At 43.7% G+C, this 25263-nt stretch overlaps 2 protein-coding genes across 6 annotated transcripts in view; one reads left to right on the forward strand and one right to left on the reverse strand.

Annotated features, from left to right (window-relative positions):
* Nucleotides 1–1962, reverse strand: part of LOC106575273 (gamma-aminobutyric acid receptor subunit alpha-5) — a 35511-nt gene extending 33549 nt beyond the window's left edge. For both annotated transcript variants that reach the window (XM_045698891.1, XM_014151698.2), the window contains exons 1-3: nt 1139–1962; nt 412–496; nt 103–227 (exon numbers count right to left, since the gene is read on the reverse strand). In XM_045698891.1, coding sequence (XP_045554847.1) covers nt 103–183 — 81 coding nt within the window. In that variant the 5' untranslated portion in view covers nt 184–227; nt 412–496; nt 1139–1962. The remainder of the gene's footprint in view (nt 1–102; nt 228–411; nt 497–1138) is intronic.
* LOC106575272 (gamma-aminobutyric acid receptor subunit beta-3) overlaps nt 1–25263 on the forward strand; it is a 64769-nt gene that overhangs the window by 29472 nt on the left and 10034 nt on the right. For 2 of the 4 annotated variants that reach the window (XM_014151694.2, XM_014151693.2), the window contains exons 2-7: nt 2846–2893; nt 3559–3650; nt 3789–3856; nt 20691–20911; nt 23024–23106; nt 24751–24888. In XM_014151694.2, the coding sequence (XP_014007169.1) occupies nt 2846–2893; nt 3559–3650; nt 3789–3856; nt 20691–20911; nt 23024–23106; nt 24751–24888 (650 nt within the window). Of the gene's footprint in view, nt 1–2845; nt 2894–2944; nt 3474–3558; nt 3651–3788; nt 3857–20690; nt 20912–23023; nt 23107–24750; nt 24889–25263 lie in introns of those variants that run through there. The other 2 variants (XM_014151696.2, XM_014151695.2) reach the window with 2 other exon arrangements.

The raw sequence follows: 25263 nt of genomic DNA on the forward strand, positions 1-25263 counted from the left end.
GTACTGTATTGTATTGCATTGCACTGTATTGTACTGCATTGTACTGAAACCTCTGGTGATATGAGTTCGGATCAGAGTGGTCTGTAAGTCGCTACACATTACCTCCAAGTCCTGGTCTGAGTCTGTTGTCGTAGCCGTCCAGCAGTCCGTCCAGTATCCGTGTGAAGATGGTGATGTTGTCATTAGCCTCTGCCTCTTTCAATGCCTCTGCTGTGGTCTGGCCAAGACTGGGAAAGACAGAACACCAATCAGGCTGGTTAGTTCCACATACTGTAACATGGAGACTGCTCGACAAGGGTAGTGTTGATGTAAATAAAGCACATCAGAGTTGGATATGTACAGTATATCTACTGTTCACGTGAAGACGTAATGCAGTGTGTAGTCAGATTGGATGGTAAACGTTTCACTTACCCCACGTGACATGTAATACACACCAGCAAGACAGAGATCCACACGTGTTTCATCGTAGAAAATCTGGGAGTTCTGTCCTCTATGTCTGGAATAACAACATATAATCCACGATCAGTACTTTCAGTAGTATGTATCGTCATCATACTTCCACTCCTACTTCTCCTTCTACACTATACTCCTACCAGACAAGTATTACTACAGTACTACTAACACTATAGCACACTAATGATACTGTAGGTACTTTGGTGTTATACTGTACCCCACCCTCCCCCAACACACACACCTGACCACACACACACACTTCCAACTAGCAGCCCTATAATGGACCTACAAGAGTAATCAGTAGGCTAACCTTGATACAATAACTGTTTGAAACTGGGAATGTACCAATCATGTCTTTCTACATTCCTGGCCGACGTCCTTGTGTGCATTCATTTTACCCAACGCTAAACACCTTGTTGCAGCAGTATTATAACATCTCCCCATTTTGCTGCAACTGTTCGTGTTCGCAGTGGCAGTGTATTGGTGATCCTCACTGCGTATGAATTCGCAGGCAGTGAAATAGGTTTTCAATGTAGGCTAATGATGTACCCTCGCTGTTCCCTTTCCCCAGTCCCCCCCCCCCCCCAACACCCCCCCACTCATACCCCCCTAACAAAGAGGGAAGGAGGGTGAGGGTGCTTCTGATGCCATCCTCATGCATAAAAGAGGGTTGAAAATCAATTACCTGTAGAAAGAGCCATCATCTTGATTTAAATCCAGGTTAGAAAACGACACAAAACCCGCAGCAATGAAAGTGAAGGATATGCTGCTGCTCCTTCAGAGGGATATAGATATTCTCCGTTTATTTTTGCCACCGCAGGCAGTCTCGACCGTGTATTGTTCTCTCCTGATCTGCTTGACTGACTTCCTACTCATATCAAGCAGATGTTTGCGTCTTGTGCAGCCACCTCCTTCCCGCCTTTTGGAGATGAGAGGTTTTAATGCCGAGCCCTCATCTTTTGGTTGTGACAACAACGTTTTTTCGTGTTACATACCCTTGGTCTCAAGTCATTTGTCCTCTCAGAGCGGACTAGCGGCCCGGCAACCCATCTAAATCAGAAAACACACTCATCTCCAGTTGCCGCTCACATGCACACCCTGCAACGATTTGCTAACCGGTGCGTTATCATAGGTGCGACAGTGAAAACGATCCTCCAGGAACTCCAAGCGTCACTTAACTTTCCCCTGTTATCTTACTTGCCACTTTAGGCTACTCTAGCCTATGCACATTGCTGTGGTTAGTTAAAACGTCATCCTCTCCCGCAAGCTAATAAGCTGTCTAGTCGAAATCAATTTAATGAATGAGGGGCAGTGGGGTTGATCCATCCAGAAGAGAAAAAAAATAAGGCTTTATCCCAAGGACCCAATAAAAACGGTATACCTATTCACCTACATGTTCAATTTTGGTCCTCTCTGTTTACTTAGCCTTTTCTCTCATTCAGTGGGAAATGCGTCAGCTTTGTTGAGAAGAAAATTACCGCTTATTATAGCTTTAATGCACATGGTACTGCTGCCTCCAGAGTACTGCCTATGATTTCGATCCGGCCTATTATGCCACGATGACTCACCAGCCTAAGGTCCATCTTTGAGAATTATAACGGTAATGACCAGAGGAAATCGAGAATGAACGCACTCAAACATTAAAAGAAGGATCGCAATAAATCGATGTCTATCAAAAGGTGTGATTACACAATCTTACTGAAAAAAAAAAACTTTTAATTTTAATTTTTTACAGTTAGCCTACATCAAACAAAGTCGTTATACCAATTGCCATAAGAGGGTACTCTAACTCCATATTTTTTTGACAGAACATTATGCTGACTAATCATATTTCACTCTACTGTAGCACGGTATTCATTACAATCAATAGTTGACAGTTCAGTTTGACATATCTATAATGCGTGAATTATTTGCACCAAGTAGACATGTTGCACTGTCTTGTAAATTGTTAGGTATTTTTGAGTTATTTAAGTGGTGCTAAGGCGTTTCAGCCCCATGTTTGAACTGTACAGCTCCGTCCCTATAGCGCTGTTTTGACCCTACCGTAATTCCATCGGGTGGTGCTGAAATTAACTTGTGCATGGAAAATACTCATTCCTAAAGTACAACGCTTATCATATAAAGCACTCCCAGTGTTTGGGAAAGAGAGTATGCCAAGTGTGTCCTATTATAAGAACATCACATGGTCCAAAATCAATTAATCCACTGCATACCTACTATAGCTACGCCTAAAACAAAATTGACTCAATTACATACTTTACACTGTGTTGTATGTTACCAGGTGTGAGTTATCACCGTATATATAAATCACAATCACCATGTGTGACTGTGCAGGTGTAAACCAAAGTGTTGTACTGAGTCATATTTCCTCTTGTTTTATTCCCCCCCCCAGGAATGCAGTCGATGGAAACAAGAAGTTGTTTGCAATCTATGATACCAGGTAAGTACGTCAGATAGACTGATAGTCCCCACGGGCTCGAGTGGTCGATTTTGATTATTGAATGGGACTTGGGGGAAGGGAGATAGACCCCTTATGACACTTTGCATCAGGTATAGCAATTCAGTCTAGGCCTACATCTATTTGGCCCATTATGTGAAATATTATAGGGATTAGAACATATTCAGGTTTATAGTCAATTAGATGACTATCTGGAGTGGAGTGGCTCCAATCCAAGCCATTACCTTTACTGCCTCCACCGGTGGCGTCTTTGCCAGTAGCCTATATACATTTCAGTGAGGAGTACAGTTCTTTCATGTCTCCCAGTTGCATAGAGAGAGAGGAGAGAAATCCGAAGTACGAGGGATGTCAAACCGAACAGATCTGAAGGGTCTGAAAAGCCAACGACTTCCTCCACGAGAATTTGCCAATGGAATAATCTGATTTGTAAACATATTGTACCGTTTTTTGCGTTGCACTTTTTTTCACCTAAACAGTAAGGAATGTGGGCTTTTCTGAGTGGACAATTATTTAGTGTTCTTTCAGCACCAGTGATTGTAGCTGTCGTTTGTTGCGCACAAAGGTGAGTGATTCCTCTAGTAAAAGTGTGACGGGAAAAACGAACGTGCAATTTTGTAGTAAACACAATCCTTTTGTTGTTATTTCAGCGTGAATGAACCAGGGAACATGTCGTTTGTGAAAGAGACGGTGGACAAACTACTAAAGGGATATGATATTCGTCTTCGACCAGACTTTGGAGGTACGTTTTCAAAAGTGGGGCAAACATGTTGCAGCGTGTCCATGTTTACTATGCAGATTCGCTCATCTTGGGCTCCTATTGCAGCCATTTTTGGAATTCACTGTCATTGTAAATGATACCATTGCATTTGCATTACAGGGGCCCCTGTTGCAGTTGGCATGAGTATAGATGTGGCGAGCATAGACATGGTATCCGAAGTCAACATGGTGAGTGAACACCCCCACCCCCCCAATACTGTAAACATTGGGACTCACACAATTGTGCTTTTTGCTTTGCTCACTTTCATATAGTACTTGAATATGTTTCTCCTGGGATTCACGAACTGCGTAAACTTTTATTCAAAATCATACAATAATGTCCTACAATTCGAGTTATTGTGTGCCTAACTATGTTTCACAATGTTTGTATTCGGACAATATCACGTCAGATACCGGCCGCTGTCCATCAGACTAGTGCTGAAAACATATGGTCTACATTAAGGATGCAGAGCGGTACTCTGCTCTGCACTCTTTTGTCAGTTGTCTTGTGTTTGTATGTGTGTTTTTACTCTAACTCAATTAACATTTGTGAGTCATGCTCCCCTTGATCTTGTTCGTCAGTTGTGATAACTGTATTGGTATGTGGCATTGGAAAGTGAAAAGTACAGTATGTTCAGCATCTCTCTCGCTCTCTCTCTCTCAATTCAATTCAATTCAATTCAACTTGCTTTATTGACCTGAAGTAACAATGTACATATTGCCAAAGCTTACTTTGGAGATTTACAATATTAGCATCATTAAAATAATAATAATCTATTGTCAACAGGACAACAGCAACAATGATAATCAAGGGTCAAAATAACCATACATTGAACAATGGCATAGAGGACATGTGCAGGTTGGTTGGTCTGACAGACACTGTAACTCATCTTATGGCAGGCAGCAATGAAGTGCGCTGCCAACGCAGTGCTCTCTGCGTCCTCCCCCAACAGGACGGGTAGTTTGTTCTCATCAGAGAGGTCTTTGAAACCTTGAATAAGGTTTTTTTCTCTCTCTCTCTCCCAGCTCTCTCTCTTTCTCGCTCTCTCGCTCTCTCTCTCTCTCTCTCTCTTACTCTTTCTCTCTCAAGCTCTCTCTCACGAACGCACGCGCACGCACGCACACACACACATACCTCTACACCCCCCACCCCGCACACACCTTTAACACCCCCTGCATCTGTGGCTTGTCTTTGAATACACCTGCCTGGGCTCAACTTCTTACAACTTTGCATGTGTTGTGTGTATCCTGGAAAGTGGCGCAGCATGTGCACAGCAGCTGTTCGCTTCTCTATCAGAAATAATGATCTCTGGGCTGCTCCCCTATCTGGGACTGGCATTTCAGGTGAGAAGCCACTTAATTTGCCATGTGCGCAGGATACAACAGGTGTGAAACAGTACAGTGAAATTCTTACCTTGAGAATGCACTGTTAATAATAATAATAATAATATAGATAACAAAAATAATTTAAATAATAACTACGATGTGAGATAAATAAACAAGAGAATGCAAGGATATACAGGTCAGTTCCAGTACTTTATTCAATGTGCAGAGGTACTGGAGTGGTTGAGGTGGGTTAATACATAACAAGTGAATGGTATTAGGATATACATGTGAACAGGACTGAAAAGTGACTGGTAGTAGGATATAAAGTTTTGCAAACACACAATACCCCAGAATGACAAAGCAAAAACAGGTTTTTAGATTTTTTTTTGCTAATTTATAAAAAATAAAAAAACATATCACATTTACATAAATATTCCGACCCTTTAATCAGTACTTTGTTGAAGAACCTTTTGCAGCGATTATAGCATCAAGTCTTTTTGGGTATGATGCTACAAGCTTTGCACACCTGTATTTGGGAAAGATGGGGAGTTTCTTCCGTTCTTCTCTGCAGATCCTCTCAAGCTCTGTCAGGTTCGATCGGGAGCGTTTCTGCACAGCTGTTTTCAGGTCTCTCCAGAGATGTTTGATTGGGATCAAGTCCGGGCTCTGGCTGGGCCACTCAAGGACATTCAGAGACTTATCCCGATGCCACTCCTGCATTGTCTTGGCAGTGTACTTAGGCTTGTCCTGTTGGAAGGTGAACCTTCACCCCCAGTCTGAGGTCCGGAGCACTCTGGAGCAGGTTTTCATCAAGGATCTCTCTGTACTTTGCTCCGTTCATCTTTGCATCAAGGATCTCTCTGTACTTTGCTCCGTTCATCTTTGCCTCGATCCTGACTAGTCTCCCAGTCCCTGCCACTGAAAAACATCCCCACAGCATGATGCTGCCACCACCATGCTTCACCGTAGGGATGGTGCCAGGTTTCCTCCAGACATGATGCTTGGCATTCAGGCCAAAGGGTTCAATCTTGGTTTCATCAGACCAGAGAATCTTGTTTCTCATGGTCTGAGAGTCTTTAGGTGCCTTTTGGCAAACTCCAAGTGAGCTGTCATGTCCCTTTTACTGAGGAGTGGCTTCAGTCTGGCCACTCTAGCATAAAGGCCTGATTGGTGGAGTGCTGCAGAGATGGTTGTCCTTCTGGAAGGTTCTCCCATCTCCACAGGGGAACTCTAGAGCTCTGTCAGAGTGACCATTGTGTTCTTGGTCACCTCCCTGACAAAGGCCCTTGTCCCCCGATTGCTCAGTTTGGCCAAGTGGCCAGGTCTAGGAAGGGTCTTGGTGGTTCCTGTCACATCCTGACCAGTCTAAGGGGTTATTTGTTATTGTAGTTTGGTCAGGGCGTGGCAGGGGTGTGTTTGTTTTGTGTTATCGAGGTTTTTGGGTATGGTTCTATGTTTTTGTATTTCTATGTTTTTTCTATGTTGTGTATTTCTTTGTGTTGGCCTGGTATGGCTCTCAATCAGGAACAGCTGTACATCGTTGTTGCTGATTGGGAGCCATACTTAGGTAGCCCCTTTTTCCACCAGTTTTTTGTGGGAAGTTGTTTTTGCACTGCTGTATTTTAGCCTGCAATACTGTTTAGCTGTCGTTAGTTTTTTTCATTTTCTTGTTTTGTGTAGTGTTCCTAATAAAGTAAATATGAGCATTAACGTACCCGCTGCATTTTGGTCTACTCACTACGACGGCCGTGACAGTTCCAAACTTCTTCCATTGAAGAATGATTTTTAAAAAAGTGGGTTTGGTGACAAATATGTAGTGAGGACCAGCCAACGAGAGCATACAGGTCGCAATGGTGGGTAGTATATGGGGCTTGGGTGACAAAACGGATGGCACTGTAATAGACTGCATCCAGTTGGCTGAGTAGAGTATTGGAAGCTATTTTGTAAATGACATCGCCAAAGTCATGGAGAGGCAGGATATTCAGTTTTACGAGGGTATGTTTGGCAGCATGAGTGAAGGAGGCTTTGTTGTGAAATAGGAAGCCGATTCTAGATTTAATTTGGGATTGGAGATGCTTAATATGAGTCTGGAACGAGAGTTTACAGTCTAGCCAGACACCTAGGTATTTATAGTTGTCCACATATTCTAAGTCAGAACAGTCCAGAGTAGTGATGCTAGGCGGGCGTGTGCGGGCAGCGATTGGTTGAAGAGCATACATTTAGTTTTACTAGCATTTAAGAGCAGTTGGAGGCCACGGAAGGAGTGCTGCATGGCATTGAAGCTCGTTTGGAGGTTTGTTAACACAGTGTCCAAAAAAGGGCCAGATGTATACAGAATGGTGTTGTATGTGTAGAGGTGGATCAAAGATTCACCCGCAGCAAGAGCGACATCATTGATATATACAGAGAAAAGAGTCGGCCCGAGAATTGAACCCTGTGTCACCCCCATAGAGTGCCAGAGGTCTGGACAACAGGCCCTCCGATTTAACACACTGAACTCTATCTGAGAAGTAGTTAGTGAACCAGGTGAGGCAGTCATTAGAGAAATCAAATTAATCAAATCAAATTTTATTTGTCACATACACATGATTAGCAGATGTTGATGCGAGTGTAGCAAAATGCTTGTGCTTCTAGTTCCGACCATGCAGTAATATCTAACAAAAAAATCTAACAATTTCACAACAACTACCTTATACACACAAGTGTAAAGGAATGAATAAGAATATGTACATAAAAATATATGGATGAGCGATAGCTGAACGGCATAGGCAAGATGCAGTAGATGGTATAGAGTACAGTATATACATATGGGATGAGTAATGTAGGGTATGTAAACATTATATAAAGTGGCATTGTTTAAAGTGGCTAGTGATACATTTATTACATCCAATTTGTAATTATTAAAGTTAGTGTTAGTGATGGCTGTTGAACAGTCTGATGGTCTTGAGATAGAAGCTGTTTTTCAGTCTCTCGGACCCAGCTTTGATGCACCTGTACTGACCTCGCCTACTGGATGATAGCGGGGTGAACAGGCATTGGCTCGGGTGGTTGTTGTCCTGGAGGGCAGGTAGTTTGCCACCGGTGATGCGTTGTGCAGACCTCACTACCCTCTGGAGAGCCTTACGGTTGTGGGTGGAGCAGTTGCTGTACCAGGCGGTGATACAGTCCGACAGGATGCTCTCGATTGTGCATCTGTAAAAGTTTGTGAGTGTTTTTGGTGACAAGCCAAATTTCTTCAGCCTCCTGAGGTTGAAGAGGCGCTTCTGCGCCTTCTTCACCACGCTGTCTGTGTGGGTGGACCATATCAGTTTGTCCGTGATGTGTATGCCAAGGAACTTAAAACTTTCCATCTTCTCCACTACTGTCCCGTCGATGTGTATAAGGGGCTGCTCCCTCTGTTGTTTCCTGAAGTCCACGATCATCTCCTTTGTTTTGTTGACATTGAGTGTGAGATTATTTTCCTGACACCACACTCTGAGGGCCCTCACCTCCTCCATGTAGACCGTCTCGTCGTTGTTGGTAATCAATCACTACCACTGTAGTGTCGTCTGCAAACTTGATGATTGAGTTGGAGGCGCCGTCATGGGTGAACTGGGAGTACAGGAGAGGTCTGAGAACGCACTCTTGTGGGGCCCCAGTGTTGAGGATCAGCAGGGTGGAGATGTTGTTTCCTACCCTCACCACCTGGGGGCGGCCCGTCAGGAATTCAAGGACCCAGTTGCACAGGGCGGGGTTGAGACCCAGGGTCTCGAGCTTAATGACGAGTTTGGAGGGTACTATGGTGTTAAATGCTGAGCTGTAGTCGATGAACAGCATTCTTACATAGGTATTCCTCTTGTCCAGATGGGTTAGGGCAGTGTGCAGTGTGATTGCGTCGTCTGTGGACCAATTGGGGCGGTAAGGAAATTGGAGTGGGTCTAGGGTGTCAGGTAGGGTGGAGGTGATATGGTCCTTGACTAGTCTCTCAAAGCACTTCATGATGACGGAAGTGAGTGCTACGGGGCGATAGTCATTTAGCTCAGTTACCTTAGCTTTCTTGGGAACAGGAACAATGGTGGCCCTCTTGAAGCATGTGGGAACAGCAGACTGGGATAAGGATTGATTGAATATGTCCGTTAACACACCAGCCAGCTGGTCTGCGCATGCTCTGAGGTTGTGGCTAGGGATGCCGTCTGGGCCGGTAGCCTTCGAGGGTTAACACGTTTAAATGTTTTACTCAGGTTGGCTGCAGTGAAGGAGAGCCCGCAGGTTTTGGTAGCGGGCCGTGTTGGTGACACTGTATTGTCCTCAAAGCGAGTAAAGAAGTTGTTTAGTTTGTCTGGGAGCAAGACATTGTGATCTGCGACGGGGCTGGTTTTCTTTTTGTAGTCCGTGATTGACTGTAGATCCTGCCACATACCTCTCGTGTCTGAGCCTTTGAATTGCGACTCTACTTTGTCTCTATACTGACACTTAGCTTGTTTGATTGCCTTGCGGAGGGAATAGCTACACTGTTTGTATTCGGTCATGTTTCCAGTTGCCTTGCCCTGATTAAAAGCAGTGGTTCGCGCTTTCAGTTTTGCGCGAATGTTGCCATCAATCCAGTTGCTGCGGGGGGTGTAGAGCTGTTGGCCGGGGTTGGGGTAGCCAGGTGGAAAGCGTGGCCAGCCGTAGAGAAATGCTTATTGAAATTCTCAATTATCGTGGATTTATCGGTGGTGACAGTGTTTCCTAGCCTCAGAGCAGTGGGCAGCTGAGAGGAGGTGCTCTTATTCTCCAAGGACTTTACAGTGTTCCAAAACTTTTTGGAATTAGTGCTGCAGGATGCAAATTTCTGTTTGAAAAATCTAGCCTTTGCTTTCCTAACTGACTAACTGTATATTGGTTCTTGGCTTCCCTGAAAAGTTACATATCGCGGGGACTATTCGAAGCTAGTGCAGTGCACCACAGGATGTTTTTGTGCTGGTCAAGGGCAGTCAAGTTTGGAGTGAACCAAAGGCTATATCTGTTCTTAGTTAAAAAAATGTTGAAAGGGCATGCTTATTTAAGATGGTGAGGAAGGCACTTTTGAAGAACAACCAGGCATCCTCTACTGACGGGATGAGGTCAGTATCCTTCCAAGATACCTGGGCCAGGTCGATTAGAATGTCCTGCTCGCAGAAGTGTTTTAGGGAGCGTTTGACAGTGATGAGAGGTGGTTGTTTGACCGCGGACCCATAATGGACGCAGGCAATGAGGCAGTGATTGCTGAGATCCTGGTTGAAAACAGCAGAGGTGTATTTAGAGGGCCAATTGGTTAGGATGATATCTATGGGTGCCCATGTTTACAGATTTGGGGATGTACCTGGAAGGTTCCTTGATCATTTGTCTGAGATTGAGGGCATCTAGCTTAGATTGTAGAACGGCCGGGGTGTTAAACATATCCCAGTTTAGGTCACCTAACAGTACAAACTCTGACGATAGTTGGGCGCAATCAATTCACATATGGTGTCCAGGGCACAGCTGGGAGCTGAGGGGGGTCTATAACAAGCGGCAACAGTGAGAGACTTATTTCTGGAGAGATGGATTTTTAAAAGTAGTAGCTCGAGCTGTTTGGGCATAGACCTGGATAGTAGGACAGAACTCTGCAGGCTATCTCTACAGTAGAGTGCAACTCTGGCCCCCTTTAGCAGTTCTATCTTGATGGAAAATGTTGTAAATGGGGATGGAAATCTCAGAATGTTTGGTGGCCTTCCTAAGCCAGGATTCAGACACGGCTAGGACATCAGGGTTGGCGGAGTGTGCTAAAGCAGTGAATAAATCAAACTTAGGGAGGAGGCTTCTGATGTTAACATGCATGAACCCAAGGCTTTTCCGGTTACAGAAGTCAACAAATGAGAGCGCCTGGGGACACACAGGGCCTGGATTAACCTCTGCATCACCAGTGGAACAGAGGAGGAGTAGGGTAAGGGTACGGCTAAAGGCTATAAGAACTGGTCGTCTAGTGCGTTTGGAACAGAGAGTAAAAGGAGAAGACTTCTGGGCATGGTAGGATAGATTCAGAGCATAATGCACAGACGAGGGCATGGTAGGGTGCGAGTACAGTGGAGGTAAACCTAGGCATTGAGTGATGATGAGAGAGGATGCATCTCTGGAAGCGCCAATTAAGCTAGGTGCAGTCGCCGCATGTGTGGGGGAGGGGGGGGGGAAGGGAGCTAACTGAGGCATGTAGAGTGGGATTAGGGGCTCCGCAGTAAAACAAAGCAATGAGAGCTACCCTTAACAACAGTATACAAGGCATATTGACATTAGAGGGAGGCATAAGGCAATCACAGGTGTTGATTGGGAGGGCTAAGACAACAACGGATAAACAGCTAAGACAACAACAACAACGGGTAAATGGCGATGAATGGGGGGTCAGTTAGCCACACACAGGGCCTGAGTTTGAGGCTGGGGCCGACAGATAAACAAAATGAAGTACCGTGTTAATGAACAGTCCAGTAGGCATCAGCTGTGTAGCCGAGTGATCATAGGGTCCAATAAGCAGCAATGGATGAAACAGGGAGCTGCTCGGCAGTCGTCACTACGCTAGGCGAGCGGGAGACACGGCGCTCAAAGAGGTAGCGGGCCAGGGCTAGTAGCTGGGCTCTCACCGACTTCAACGACGCAGAGGCCGGTTGAGAGCACATCAGACGATTTACGTCAGCAGACCAGTCGTGATGGATCGGCGGGGCTCCGTGTCGACAAAGGGTCCAGGCCAATTGGCAAGAGAGATATTGTAGTTGGTGTACTTCGTTTGCTAGCCGGCGGAATGGGCCTAGCTCGAGGCTAACTGGTGCTTGCATCTGGACAAGGGCGTTAGCCACGATAGCCACTCGGTAGCAGCTAGCTAGCTGCGATGATCCGGTGTAATGGTCCAGAGCATGCGGCAGGAATCCAGTGATGCAGTGGGGGAAAAAAGCTGCTCAGGGCTGATATCGCGCTATGCAGACTGGCAGATATTATCCGGGCTATCCGGGCTAAAGCGGCTGGTGTCTGTGCTAAAAGTAAAGACTGCTAGCAGTGGCTAACAATGACTAAATAGCTAGTAGCTAATTAGCTGGCTAGCTTCTGAAGGATAGCTTCTGATGCAGGTTCCAGTTATAAGGTCTAAAAAAAATTGCAGATCCGTACCACGTTGGGTGAAGTGGGTTGCAGGAAGGTATATTTAATTTGAAAATGGAAAAAGAGATTGAAATGTATACAGAAAAATGACAAAATATGAATATTTACACGGGACAAAAACAAACACGTCTTGCTGCTACGCCATCTTGGTTGACGCCACTGTGTTCTTGGGAACCTTCCATGCTGCAGAAATTTTGGGGAACCCTTACCCAGATCTGTACCTTGAGACAATCCTGTCTCTGAGCTCTACGGACAATTCCTTCGACCTCATGGCTTGGTTGTTGCTCTGACAATGTAATAGTGTTATAGTGGCCAGTAGCAGGATAAATAGATAGGAACTAATGGTAATATATACATGTAAACAGGAGTACTAGTGACCAGTAGCAGGATAAATAGATATATACTAATGGTAATATATACATGTAAACAGGAGTACTAGTGGCCAGTAGCAGGATAAATAGATAGATACTAATGGTAATATATACATGTAAACAGGAGTACTAGTGACCAGTAGCAGGATAAATAGATAGATACTAATGGTAATATATACATGTAAACAGGAGTACTAGTGACCAGTAGCAGGATAAATAGATAGGAACTAATGGTAATATATACATGTAAACAGGAGTACTAGTGGCCAATAGCAAAATAAATAGATAGATAGATACTAATGGTAATATACAGTCATATGAAAAAGTTTGGGCACCCCTGACAATTTCCATGATTTCCATTTATAAATAATTGGGTGTTTGGATAAGCAATTTCATTTTGATCTATCAAATAACTGATGGACACGGTAATAGTTCTGTAGTGAAATGAGGTTTATTGGATTAACAGAAAATGTGCAATATGCATCAAAACAAAATTAGACAGGTGCATAAATTTGGACACCCCAATAGAAAAATCACATCAATATTTAGTAGAGCCTTCTTTTGCTAAAATAACAGCCTCTAGACACTTCCTATAGCCTCTAATGAGTGTGTGGATTCTGGATGAAGGTATTTTGGACCATTCCTCCTTCCAAAACATATCCAGTTCAGTTAGGTTTGATGGTTGCCGAGCATGGACAGCCCGCTTCAAATCATCCCACAGATTCTCAATGATATTCAGGTCTGGGGACTGGGATGGCCATTCCAGAACATTGTACTTATTCCTCTGCGTAAATGCCCGGGTAGATTTTGAGCAGTGTTTTGGGTCGTTGTCTTGTTGAAATATCCAGCCCGGGTGTAACTTCAACTTTGTGACTGATTCTTCAACATTATTCCCACGAATCTGCTGATATTGAGTGGAATCCATGCGACCCTCAACTTTAACAAGATTCCCAGTACCGGCACTGGCCACACAGCCCCACAGCATGATGGAACCCCCTCCAAATTTTACTGTGGGTAGCAAGTGTTTTTCTTGGAACGCTGTGTTCTTTTGCCGCCATGCATAACGTCCCTTGTTATGACCAAATAACTCAATCTTTGTTTCATCAGTCCACAGCACCTTATTCCAAAATGAAGCTGGCTTGTCCAAATGTGCGTTTGCATTCCTCAAGCGACTCTGTTTGTGGCGTGTGTGCAGAAAAGGCTTCTTCCGCATCACTCTCCCATCCTTGTGCAAAGTGCGCTGAATTGTTGAACGATGCACAGTGACACCATCTGCAGCAAGATGATGTTGTAGGTCTTTGAAGGTAGTCTGTGGGCTGTTTTTGACCGTTCTCACCATCCTTCGCCTTTGCCTCTCTGATATTTTACTTGGCCTACCACTTCTGGCCTTAACAAGAACTGTGCCTTTGGTCTTCCATTTCCTCACTATGTTCCTCACAGTGGACACTGACAGCTTACATCTCTGCGATAGCTTTTTGTAGCCTTCCTCTAAACCATAATGTTGAACAATCTTTGTTTTCAGGTAATTTGAGAGTTGTTTTGAGGCCCCCATGTTGCCACTCTTCAGAGGAGAGTCAAAGAGAACAACAACTTGCAATTGGCCACCTTAAATACCTTTTCTCATGATTGGATGCACTTGTCTATGAAGTTCAAGGCTTAATGAGCTCACCAAACCAATTGTGTGTTCCAATTAATCAGTGCTAAGTAGTTACAGGTATTCAAATCAACAGAATGACAAGGGTGCCCAAATTTTTGCATAGCCTATTTTTCACATCTGATTTAATTTCATACAACTTAATATTGCTAGACTAAAAATCTTTGTCTGGACAATACCCCAGTACTCATCTTTTATTAGAAAATGAATGGCATGCCATTGTGATCATTTTCTGTGTCGACAGAGTAAATTATTATGCAGCCTCAGAGGGGTGCCCAAACTTTTTCATACGACTGTATACATGTAAACAGGAGTACTAGTGACCAGTAGCAGGATAAATAGATAGATACTAATGGTAATATATACATGTAAACAGGAGTACTAGTGGCCAGTAGCAGGATAAATAGATAGATACTAATGGTAATATATACATGTAAACAGGAGTACTAGTGACCAGTAGCAGGATAAATAGATAGATACTAATGGTAATATATACATGTAAACAGGAGTACTAGTGACCAGTAGCAGGATAAATAGATAGATACTAATGGTAATATATACATGTAAACAGGAGTAATGGTGACCAGTAGCAGGATAAATAGATAGGAACTAATGGTAACATATACATGTAAACAGGAGTACTAGTGACCAGTAGCAGGATAAATAGATAGATACTAATGGTAATATATACATGTAAACAGGAGTAATGGTGACCAGTAGCAGGATAAATAGATAGATACTAATGGTAATATATACATGTAAACAGGAGTACTAGTGACCAGTAGCAGGATAAATAGATAGATACTAATGGTAATATATACATGTAAACAGGAGTACTGGTGACCAGTAGCAGGATAAATAGATAGATACTAATGGTAATATATACATGTAAACAGGAGTACTAGTGACCAGTAGCAGGATAAATAGATAGGAACTAATGGTAATATATACATGTAAACAGGAGTACTAGTGACCAGTAGCAGGATAAATAGATAGATACTAATGGTAATATATACATGTAAACAGGAGTACTAGTGGCCAGTAGCAGGATAAATAGATAGATACTAATGGTAATATATACATGTAAACAGGAGTAATGGTGACCAGTAGCAGGATAAATAGATAGATACTAATGGTAATATATACATGTAAACAGGAGTACTAGTGACCAGTAGCAGGATAAATAGATAGATACTAATGGTAATATATACATGTAAACAGGAGTACTAGTGACCAGAAGCAGGATAAAATAGATAGGAACTAATGGTAATATATACATGTAAACAGGAGTACTAGTGGCCAGTAGCAGGATAAATAGATAGATACTAATGGTAATATATACATGTAAACAGGAGTACTAGTGACCAGAAGCAGGATAAAATAGATAGGAACTAATGATAATATATACATGTAAACAGGAGTAATGGTGACCAGTAGCAGGATAAATAGATATATACTAATGGTAACATATACATGTAAACAGGAGTACTAGTGACCAGTAACAGGATAAATAGATAGGAACTAATGGTAATATATACATGTAAACAGGAGTAATGGTGACCAGTAGCAGGATAAATAGATAGGAACTAATGGTAATATATACATGTAAACAGGAGTAATGGTGACCAGTAGCAGGATAAAATAGATAGGTACTAATGGTAACATATACATGTAAACAGGAGTAATGGTGGCCAGTAGCAGGATAAATAGATAGATACTAATGGTAATGGCAATCAATAATCAATGAACAGCAGCGTGTAAAATGTGGTAATTTTTCATACACATGACATTCTCAAGAACAAGGCGCAAAATTGAAAATACAGAGAGCCAAAATGGAAGAAAGAGATGAACTAATTTATTCACTGATTACATAATGAATGTTCTGGGTGATGTTCAATTAAGACAACAAGTTTTGGATGATGTAATATTCCTCCTGGAGGATGTACAAGCGTCTCAGGATGCTGATCGAGGATCTGTTTTGCCCTTTAGATCATAATAAATTGAGGTTACGTCGACACGGAGAACCTAAACCTGGATCAGCACTCCTCCTTTTGAGACACCTGACACATACGGACCCTGGTCTTGTAGTGATTCCGATCATTCTAGTAAGCACTGTAACCCGACCAAGTAAACCATTCATGGGCTTTGATCTTCCTGAAACCAGGGACAGTTGTTTACGTTGGAACAGGAGGCACTTTTGCGCCGTGACAATGGAAGTAGCCTGTAGGAAATGTGTAAATGAGATGCTCCTCTTTCCCTTTGATAGAAGAATCTCTTTGAAGATAATATGGAGTCCCGTGGGGACTCCATATCTTTGAAATGGCAGAATTGGCTCTAAAACACTGGCTGGTCCTACATGTGTAGGTAAATACTGCTTTGTGTATAGTCAGTGATCTTGGGTTAATAAGCTGTTCTCTCTCTCTGTGAGAACCTCAGTGATGGCTACATTTGCAGTTTGTCTTCCAAAGGGATGTTGTCTCTCTACTCTTAACACTGCATGGAGGAGGCAGGGGAGAGACTGTCATAGCCGTAGCCATCAGTTACCATGGGAACTAGGGTAATTACTAGCGCATACTGTATGACTGTGTATTGACTGCACCCAGGTGATGGTAGAACTTGAAAAACAGTATTGACCAAAGCAAATTGATGAACCATCTGAATGGCCACTGTGCACTTCCTTTGTTAGATTTTCGCAGTTTATTGAACTTTAGATTTTTACTTAAATGACTGTCCATTTCAGGTTAGTTGAATCTCAAGCAACTGGAGTAAAAAGAGAAGAAATGTTGTAGGGTAGCGTCAGTCAAATTGTTGTTGTATGGAGGAGAGATGAACCCATAAGGGATTGCAGAAATGGATAACGATTTGAATTCGCTACGAGATAGCCCGAGTAACCAGCCATTAGTCCCTCTGCAGCGTGGGTGTGTGGGTGCAGAAAATCTGTCATATGAAGTGGATATTTTTTCTCTCTCCAACTGTTCCTGTCATTACTGTTTGCTTTTCTCTGTGTCTATCTGAAGAAATCCTGCCCCATCTACAGCCAATAGACCATACTGACCCTGGAATTTACATATAGGTTAATTTTAATGTTCCATCAGGAACTATGTGTAACCAGATGTCGAAGGGCATAACCCCTATGAATATTGGCAGGTCTACTAGGTGTTGTGAGGCAATTGGTCTCCTGAAGTTACGGTCGTATTTCCCAGAGTGCTGTAGGAGAGTTATAAGAGGTGTAATGGGGTTATGCTTAAACGCTGACCCCCACTTTATCATTTTTGATTGCTATCGGACATGATTCTATCGATCCATGAAGCCAGCTCTCTGCAGTAGCATGATCCCTCTACAAAGTCTATATAGCGAGCGTGTGTGTGTGTGTGTGTGTGTGTGTGTGTGTGTGTGTGTGTGTGTGTGTGTGTGTGTGTGTGTGTGTGTGTGTGTGTGTGTGCGTGCGCGAGTGCTTCCTTTTGTGCATGGCAAAAGCTGAAGATGAGTGCCCACATTTCCGGTGCAATGCTTTGGCCCAGCATCATATCATGTTGCTTGTGTCGGTGTACACAGGCAGCTATTTATCCCTTCAGACTTCTGTGTAATTCTTGGTCTCTTCCTGCCCCTTGGGAATCACTTGTAAAATCCTGTATGAAGCCTTATATCACAGTTTTAATCCTGATTTATCTATCAAACCCCACTAATGCACATACAGAGAGATCCATTGTTATCGCAGCCAAAGCTCTGTGTTTAGAAGCCATTATTATCCATTACATCTCTATGTACGGCTCTGGGTCTCCCCTCTCATAGTGTATTTAAGATCATTTCTGGGGTAATCAGCTCCTCCCACTAAAGGCCCTTAGAGTAGATCAGAGACCATGCATGCTAATTTGAATATGCTGTTGAGGTTCACCACAGAAGTAGGGAGAGAGGGTGATTTCCCGCAGTGAAAAATGGGCTTCCAAGAAGAAATCTCTTGGGGAAGCCTGTGGAATTGCTTTGAAAATGACCGACTGCATCAAATTATTCTCTACTGAGTTTGGATTGACAATAATGTATAACCGAATTAGCTACATTGATTTGTTTTTATAACTGTGTTTGCAATTTGAGGGTCACTGTTAGTGTAGGTTATCGCTTCAGTTCAGTTATGAGCGACATACTGTAGTTTAATATAGAGAATGTTTACGATCAGTCCGTCAGAAACCGTTAGCTGACTATTGTCACTGCACTATGAATATCTCATTTTATTTAACTAGGCAAGTCAGTTAAGAACAAAACCTTATTTACAATGACGGCCTAGGAACAGCAGGTTAACTGCCTTGTTCAGGGGCAGAATAACAGAGTTTTACCTCGTCAGCTCAGGGATTCGATCTAGCAACCTTTCGGTTACTGGTCCAACACTCTAACCACTAGGCTACCTGATTTACATCAATCTGTTTGATAATATATAGCTAAGCACCTTATAGAGGTTGTGTTTGTGCATACAGTACATGATGGCATGTGGGGACCGCATGCAAATAAGCCGTACATAGCTACTCACAATGTCAGTTGGAATTGTATTGGCTAATGACCTTGTGGTCTACGCATAAATTCATCTTTCTACGAATGCATGATGTCACAAGGAGACCGTTTGTAAATGCGCTAAACGTACACGGATTTACGGCAAGGGGTGAGATCATAGAATTACGGACGTTGTTGGTGGGATAGGGCCGGTTCATAAAGAGTGGTTTTGTGTGAAAGCATGATCGTGATAAGCTAGCTGTTTGATAATGAGGAGCATCTGTTGGAGACAGGGAGCAGATGCAATGACAAATGAGAATAGTAGGCTGCTGCATCGGTCAGTATACAGGGGATCATCACACACTGTCGGTTGATTTAAATGACGCCACCAAACCAGAGCAGGTTCAACTCCCCCAAAGGTCTGCGTCCCAAATGGCACCCTATTCCCCATGCAGTGCACTACTTTTGCCCAGGGCCCACTGTGTAAGGAATAGGGTGCCATTTGGGACGCGCCCAGTGTCATCAGTAACATTAGGTCACTAAATGAATTACAGAAGGACAAAAAAAAACGCTGTCTTGGAGAATGTAGTAGCAGTAAAATCGCAGTAATATGGGCGACCATGACTGATAAGTCCTTACAGGGTGCGTTATTGAATGAATATAAATCAAAGGCTATACACAAGCATACACACACACACACACACACACACACACACACACACACACACACACACACACACACACACACACACACACACACACACACACAGCTAAACAGTGCGCAGTAAACGTGCAAAGAGCCTTCCCCTCAGTCCTTCCAGGTTGATACTTTGAATGGAATTCAAACTACAGATTCCTCCTTTAAGAAGATTACCACAATTGCCACTGTTGCATGACAGCATCAGTGTGATAAACTGATTCAGGGTCAGACTTCACAAGGTGAGCTCCTTATCAGGACTACTCCTTTATTTGAAATGCTCTGTGATTGTCCCCGTGCAAGATTTATAAGAATTCCAAGGCAGCTGCGGCTTTGAATGCAGGACCGGCTACAGTGGTTATTTAAATCATTCATGCTCTTTCATGTAAAGACTTATCTAAAACTACATCCCTGACTGGTTCACACTTCTCACCCCTGGAACACTCCCATCTTGAAATACCTGAAATAATCTCCAGGGACATCATTGAACAGTTGGTTGGAGGTGTACGGAGTCATACATTTAGTGTACATTTTGTATCTCTTTATCCTAAAAACTGACCAAATAGAGGGAGTACGTGCCCCCTCACTTTCAATTGGCATGATGTCTTGCCTCTGGCTCTCCTCCATAGCAAGCTGCAAGGACTGAGTAGGCTGCACTGAAATATTGGACCCAATACTACACAATGTAATTGGCTTTAGTCAGAGACCATGTGGTTGGCTCCACTCATAACAGTGCTGCTGGCGTAGAGAGAGAAACACATTGCTGTTGGGTATTTTGGAGTGTGTGGCGGAGCCACTTGGACAGACTCCTGGTACAGCGTGGCCCTGCCTACAGGCCGTTAGGACTGTGGCTGAATCACACAGCCATGCCACACTGTTCCTCCTTCTACCTGCTGGGAAGCCTTCTACTGCGGCGGCCATTTTGACACAGAGGGTCGGTATTGAGGAGAAGTGGAGTGGGTTGAGTGGGTCTGAGGGGAAATTTGGAAAACCAGTTTGGTGGGCAGGAGGATGTGTCAGAGTAGCACAGTGTGTGCCACCACGTTGCAACCTTTCCCCTCACCATTCAGGCAGCTTGTGACTGTAAACTCCTCATCTCTCCTCCCAAAATAGGCTTATCCACAGTCATTCTCAGAACTATGGGGTGCAGACTCAAGAAACACACACACACACACACGCACGCACGCACACACACACACACACACACACACACACACACACACACACACACACACACACACACACACACACACACACACACACACACACACACACACACACACACACACACACACACTGTATGGCAATAAAAAATAAGGAAGTGGATATACTACAGTATACTAACGTCACCATATGTTAATCTCCTTCCAGGACTACACTTTAACCATGTACTTCCAGCAGTACTGGAGGGACAAGAGGCTGGCGTACTTAGGGATCCCACTGAACCTCACCCTGGATAACCGGGTAGCAGATTCACTCTGGGTCCCTGACACCTACTTCCTGAATGACAAGAAGTCCTTCGTCCACGGTGTGACGGTCAAGAACCGCATGATCCGCCTCCACCCGGATGGAACAGTGCTCTACGGCCTGAGGTGGGTTCCAAAGCAGTGGAACCAGTGGGTTCTAGATGAATGCATCCAAGACTGATTCATTTGAAGGGATATCACAATATTTTAATATTTTATAGTAATACATGCTGTATGAGCTGCTAGGTTTTTTTTATGTGTTTTTAAAGAAGTGGGGCATTCCCACTCCTCTCTTTTTTTCTGTTTATTGCATAGCATAGACGGAGAGGAATAATAGAGGAGAGAGCCCAAAAATAGCAGTGAACCAGATTTTTAGCCATGCTGCAGTGATCTTTGTGCTGCGGAGGCAGTGGCTTAGACCACTGGACCACCACTAGGCCACCAGCTGTTTTGTTTTTGGCTAGTAAATATAATCCCTTCCTATAGGCTCAATTTAGCTTTTCCCGCGACATATTGGTGCAGTAGCGTGTACATTGTGAAGCTTTGTTGAAATGTGTATTTTTAAAACATATGGTAAGATGAGAAGAAAACAACATAAAAAAAGAAAATGTATAGATGATGATGCAAGCTCAGCTGTTGCTTTGTTATGATTCCCTGTTTCAATATCCATAGCCATTGGTCTTTGTTGTTTGACAAGTCCTGAATTGTTCATCAGGATAATGAATATGGATAATGCATGTTTTTCTTCCAAATTGAGCCATCCAGCATGGAAATTCAATGATTTTTGCATATTAATCACTCGCACTGGACTAGTTTTGAATTATACGTAGTTGGATTCAATACAATGCATTGATTCTGTTCTTTTAACATCCTGTAAATCTGTTTCATGTACCCCCTCTAAAGAACATGCGCGCGTGTGTGTGTGTGTGTGTGTGTGTGTGTGTGTGTGTGTGTGTGTGTGTGTGTGTGTGTGTGTGTGTGTGTGGGTGCATGAGCTTGACCCTGTTTACAGCTCATATGGAGTTGTGTTATTAGCTGTGTATGTGTGTGTATGTGTGTGTACGTGCGCACGTTCGTGTGTGTACTTCCGTGTGTGTGTGTGTGTGTGTGTGTGTGTGTGCGTGCGTGCGTGCGTGTGTGTGCGTGCGTAGGTGGAATCATCCATCTTGTCTAATAGCTTCTGACAAACACACTCGTCTGGATGTAATGTATTTCAGAGATGACAGTATAGCTATGTGATCTGGCGTTCTTATCCATAAAGACATATATGACGTATTGTTTTACATTGTGGAGCTTATACTGTCTAGTGGTTACAGCTTTACTAATGGAGTCCAGGAATTCAGCAACTTGTACGAACATGGTTTGATTCTGACTTCTTCCTCATGTGCCGTTGGCTTGAAGATCAATCGTTGTTGTACCGAAAATATTCAACCTCATGATCTGACCAAAAGGACAAATCCCCTAGTGTTCATATCTATACCATTTAGCAGACGCTTTTATACAAAGCGACTTTCAGTCACTGCGTGCATATATTTTGCGTATGGGTGGCCCTGGGAACAAACCCATTATCCTGGTGCTGCAACACCCTGCTCTACCAACTGAGCCATACAGGACCACAGTCCACTTGTTATTATCCCAACTCAATCAATCACTCACCCTGAAACCTACAGTCCAACTGTAAGTGATAATGTATGGAATGGAATCCCAGAGTAGGATCTCCAGACATTACTATGTGGAATGTTCAGATGTTACATCACCTGTCCAGTAAAGTAACTGAGATGTGAGTGTAATGTAATGATGAGTTCTGGTTCTGAAGGCTTATTTCGTCATATCTTAAGGTAATCTGGTCTACCTGGCTGAACCTGATACCAACTGAAACACTATGAGTAAAGATCAATGCACATATATAGTTTCTCTTCAACAATTATAGTCTATACTGGAATGTATTCAGTTTCAGCTCTTCTTGCTTACAAGTGGGGACAGAGAGATATCCTTTCTCTCTGTGGAGTTGACTGTGGTTATTCAGGATATCATAACGTGATGGTGAATAACATTATACTGTAATTATATGGATTCATGCACAGATGAGAAGTTAAGGTGGATCCACAGCAGACACTATGGCTGGAGAATGTGTGTGTGGGCTCCAGTAAAGCTTAAGTTAACGTGATCCTCTTTCCCCCTTTGTGTGTGTGTGTGTGTGTGTGTGTGTGTGTGTGTGTGTGTGTGTGTTGACCTCAGGATCACAACGACGGCAGCCTGTATGATGGACCTGAGGAGGTACCCTCTGGATGAGCAGAACTGCACTCTGGAGATCGAGAGCTGTGAGTATATATATATATATATATATATATATACACTGCTCAAAGAAATAAAGTGAACACTTAAACAACACATCCTAGATCTGAATGAAAGAAATAATCTTATTAAATACTTTTTTCTTTACATAGTTGAATGTGCTGACAACAAAATCACACAAAAATAATCAATGGAAATCCAATTTATCAACCCATGGAGGTCTGGATTTGGAGTCACACTCAAAATTAAAGTGGAAAACCACACTACAGGCTGATCCAACTTTGATGTAATGTCCTTAAAACAAGTCAAAATGAGGCTCAGTAGTGTGTGTGGCCTCCACGTGCCTGTATGACCTCCCTGCAACGCTTGGGCATGCTCCTGATGAGGTGGCGGATGGTCTCCTGAGGGATCTCCTCCCAGACCTGGACTAAAGCATCCGCCAACTCCTGGACAGTCTGTGGTGCAACGTGGCGTTGGTGGATGGAGCGAGACATGATGTCCCAGATGTGCTCAATTGGATTCAGGTCTGGGGAACGGGCGGGCCAGTCCATAGCATCAATGCCTTCCTCTTGCAGGAACTGCTGACACACTCCAGCCACATGAGGTCTAGCATTGTCTTGCATTAGGAGGAACCCAGGGCCACCAGCATATGGTCTCACAAGGGGTCTGAGGATCTCATCTCGGTACCTAATGGCAGTCAGGCTACCTCTGGCAAGCACATGGAGGGCTGTGCGGCCCCCCAAAGAAATGCCACCCCACACCATGACTGACCCACTGCCAAACCGGTCATGCTGGAGGATGTTGCAGGCAGCAGAACGTTCTCCACGGTGTCTCCAGACTCTGTCACGTCTGTCACATGTGCTCAGTGTGAACCTGCTTTCATCTGTGAAGAGCACAGGGTGCCAGGGGCGAATTTGCCAATCTTGGTGTTCTCTGGCAAATGCCAAATTTCTTGCACGGTGTTGGGCTGTAAGCACAACCCCCACCTGTGGTCGTCGGGCCCTCATACCACCCTCATGGAGTCTGTTTCTGACCGTTTGAGCAGACCCATGCACATTTGTGGCCTGCTGGAGGTCATTTTGCAGGGCTCTGGCAGTGCTCCTCCTGCTCCTCATTGCACAAAGGCGGAGGTAGCGGTCCTGCTGCTGGGTTGTTGCCCTCCTACGGCCTCCTCCACGTCTCCTGATGTACTGGCCTGTCTCCTGGTAGCGCCTCCATGCTCTGGACACTACGCTGACAGACACAGCAAACCTTCTTGCCACAGCTCGCATTGATGTGCCATCCTGGATGAGCTGCACTACCTGAGCCACTTGTGTGGGTTGTAGACTCCGTCTCATGCTACCACTAGAGTGAAAGCACCGCCAGCATTCAAAAGTGACCAAAACATCAGCCAGGAAGCATAGGAAGTGACATCAACAATGGATCATAGCTTTCACCTGGATTCACCTGGTCAGTCCATGTCATGGAAAGAGCAGGTGTTCTTAATGTTTTGTATACTTGTATACAGAACACAGGTATATCATGTTTTTGATTGATTGATTGATTGCCCTGGGCCTTTTTAGTGGTTAAATTGAGAGAGTGGAGATTTAATGATCTGTGACTTAGTTTCTTCACATGGTATCCCAGTCCAGTAGGTTCATTCTAACCCTGTCTTTCTTTCTGTGGTTCAGATGGATACACGACAGATGACATTGAGTTCTACTGGAAGGGAGGAGACAATGCGGTGACGGGGGTAACACGCATTGAGCTGCCACAGTTCTCCATTGTGGACTACAAGCTGGTGTCCAGAAATGTTGTCTTTTCCACAGGTGAAGCCTATTTAAAAAAAAAAAAAACACATTCTCAGGAAATACACAGCCTTACCATGTTATTTTACATCTAGCTTTTACCAAACTAGTGCTTCACTATGAAACTCTTCACTGCTACTTCAGTTTTGTAGTGGCTGTATCTTCCAGTTTGGAAGAAATGTTATCGGTATCCTTGACATAATTTGGTGCTTGGGTGCGTGCATGTTCATGTATGCGTGCACATGCATGTCAGGGTGTGAGAGTTTGTATGTATATGCACTTGCTTGTATGTGAGAGTTCCTCACCATCCCTACCTTTATTTGAGTCCCCGATGGCAGCCATTAAAGTTGAGTGTCCAGTGTGGCCCCTCTATACTCTTTCCTCTCTCCCTGGCTC

This window comes from Salmo salar, chromosome ssa17 (genome assembly GCF_905237065.1).
Source record: "Salmo salar chromosome ssa17, Ssal_v3.1, whole genome shotgun sequence".
Lineage (NCBI taxonomy): Eukaryota > Metazoa > Chordata > Actinopteri > Salmoniformes > Salmonidae > Salmo > Salmo salar.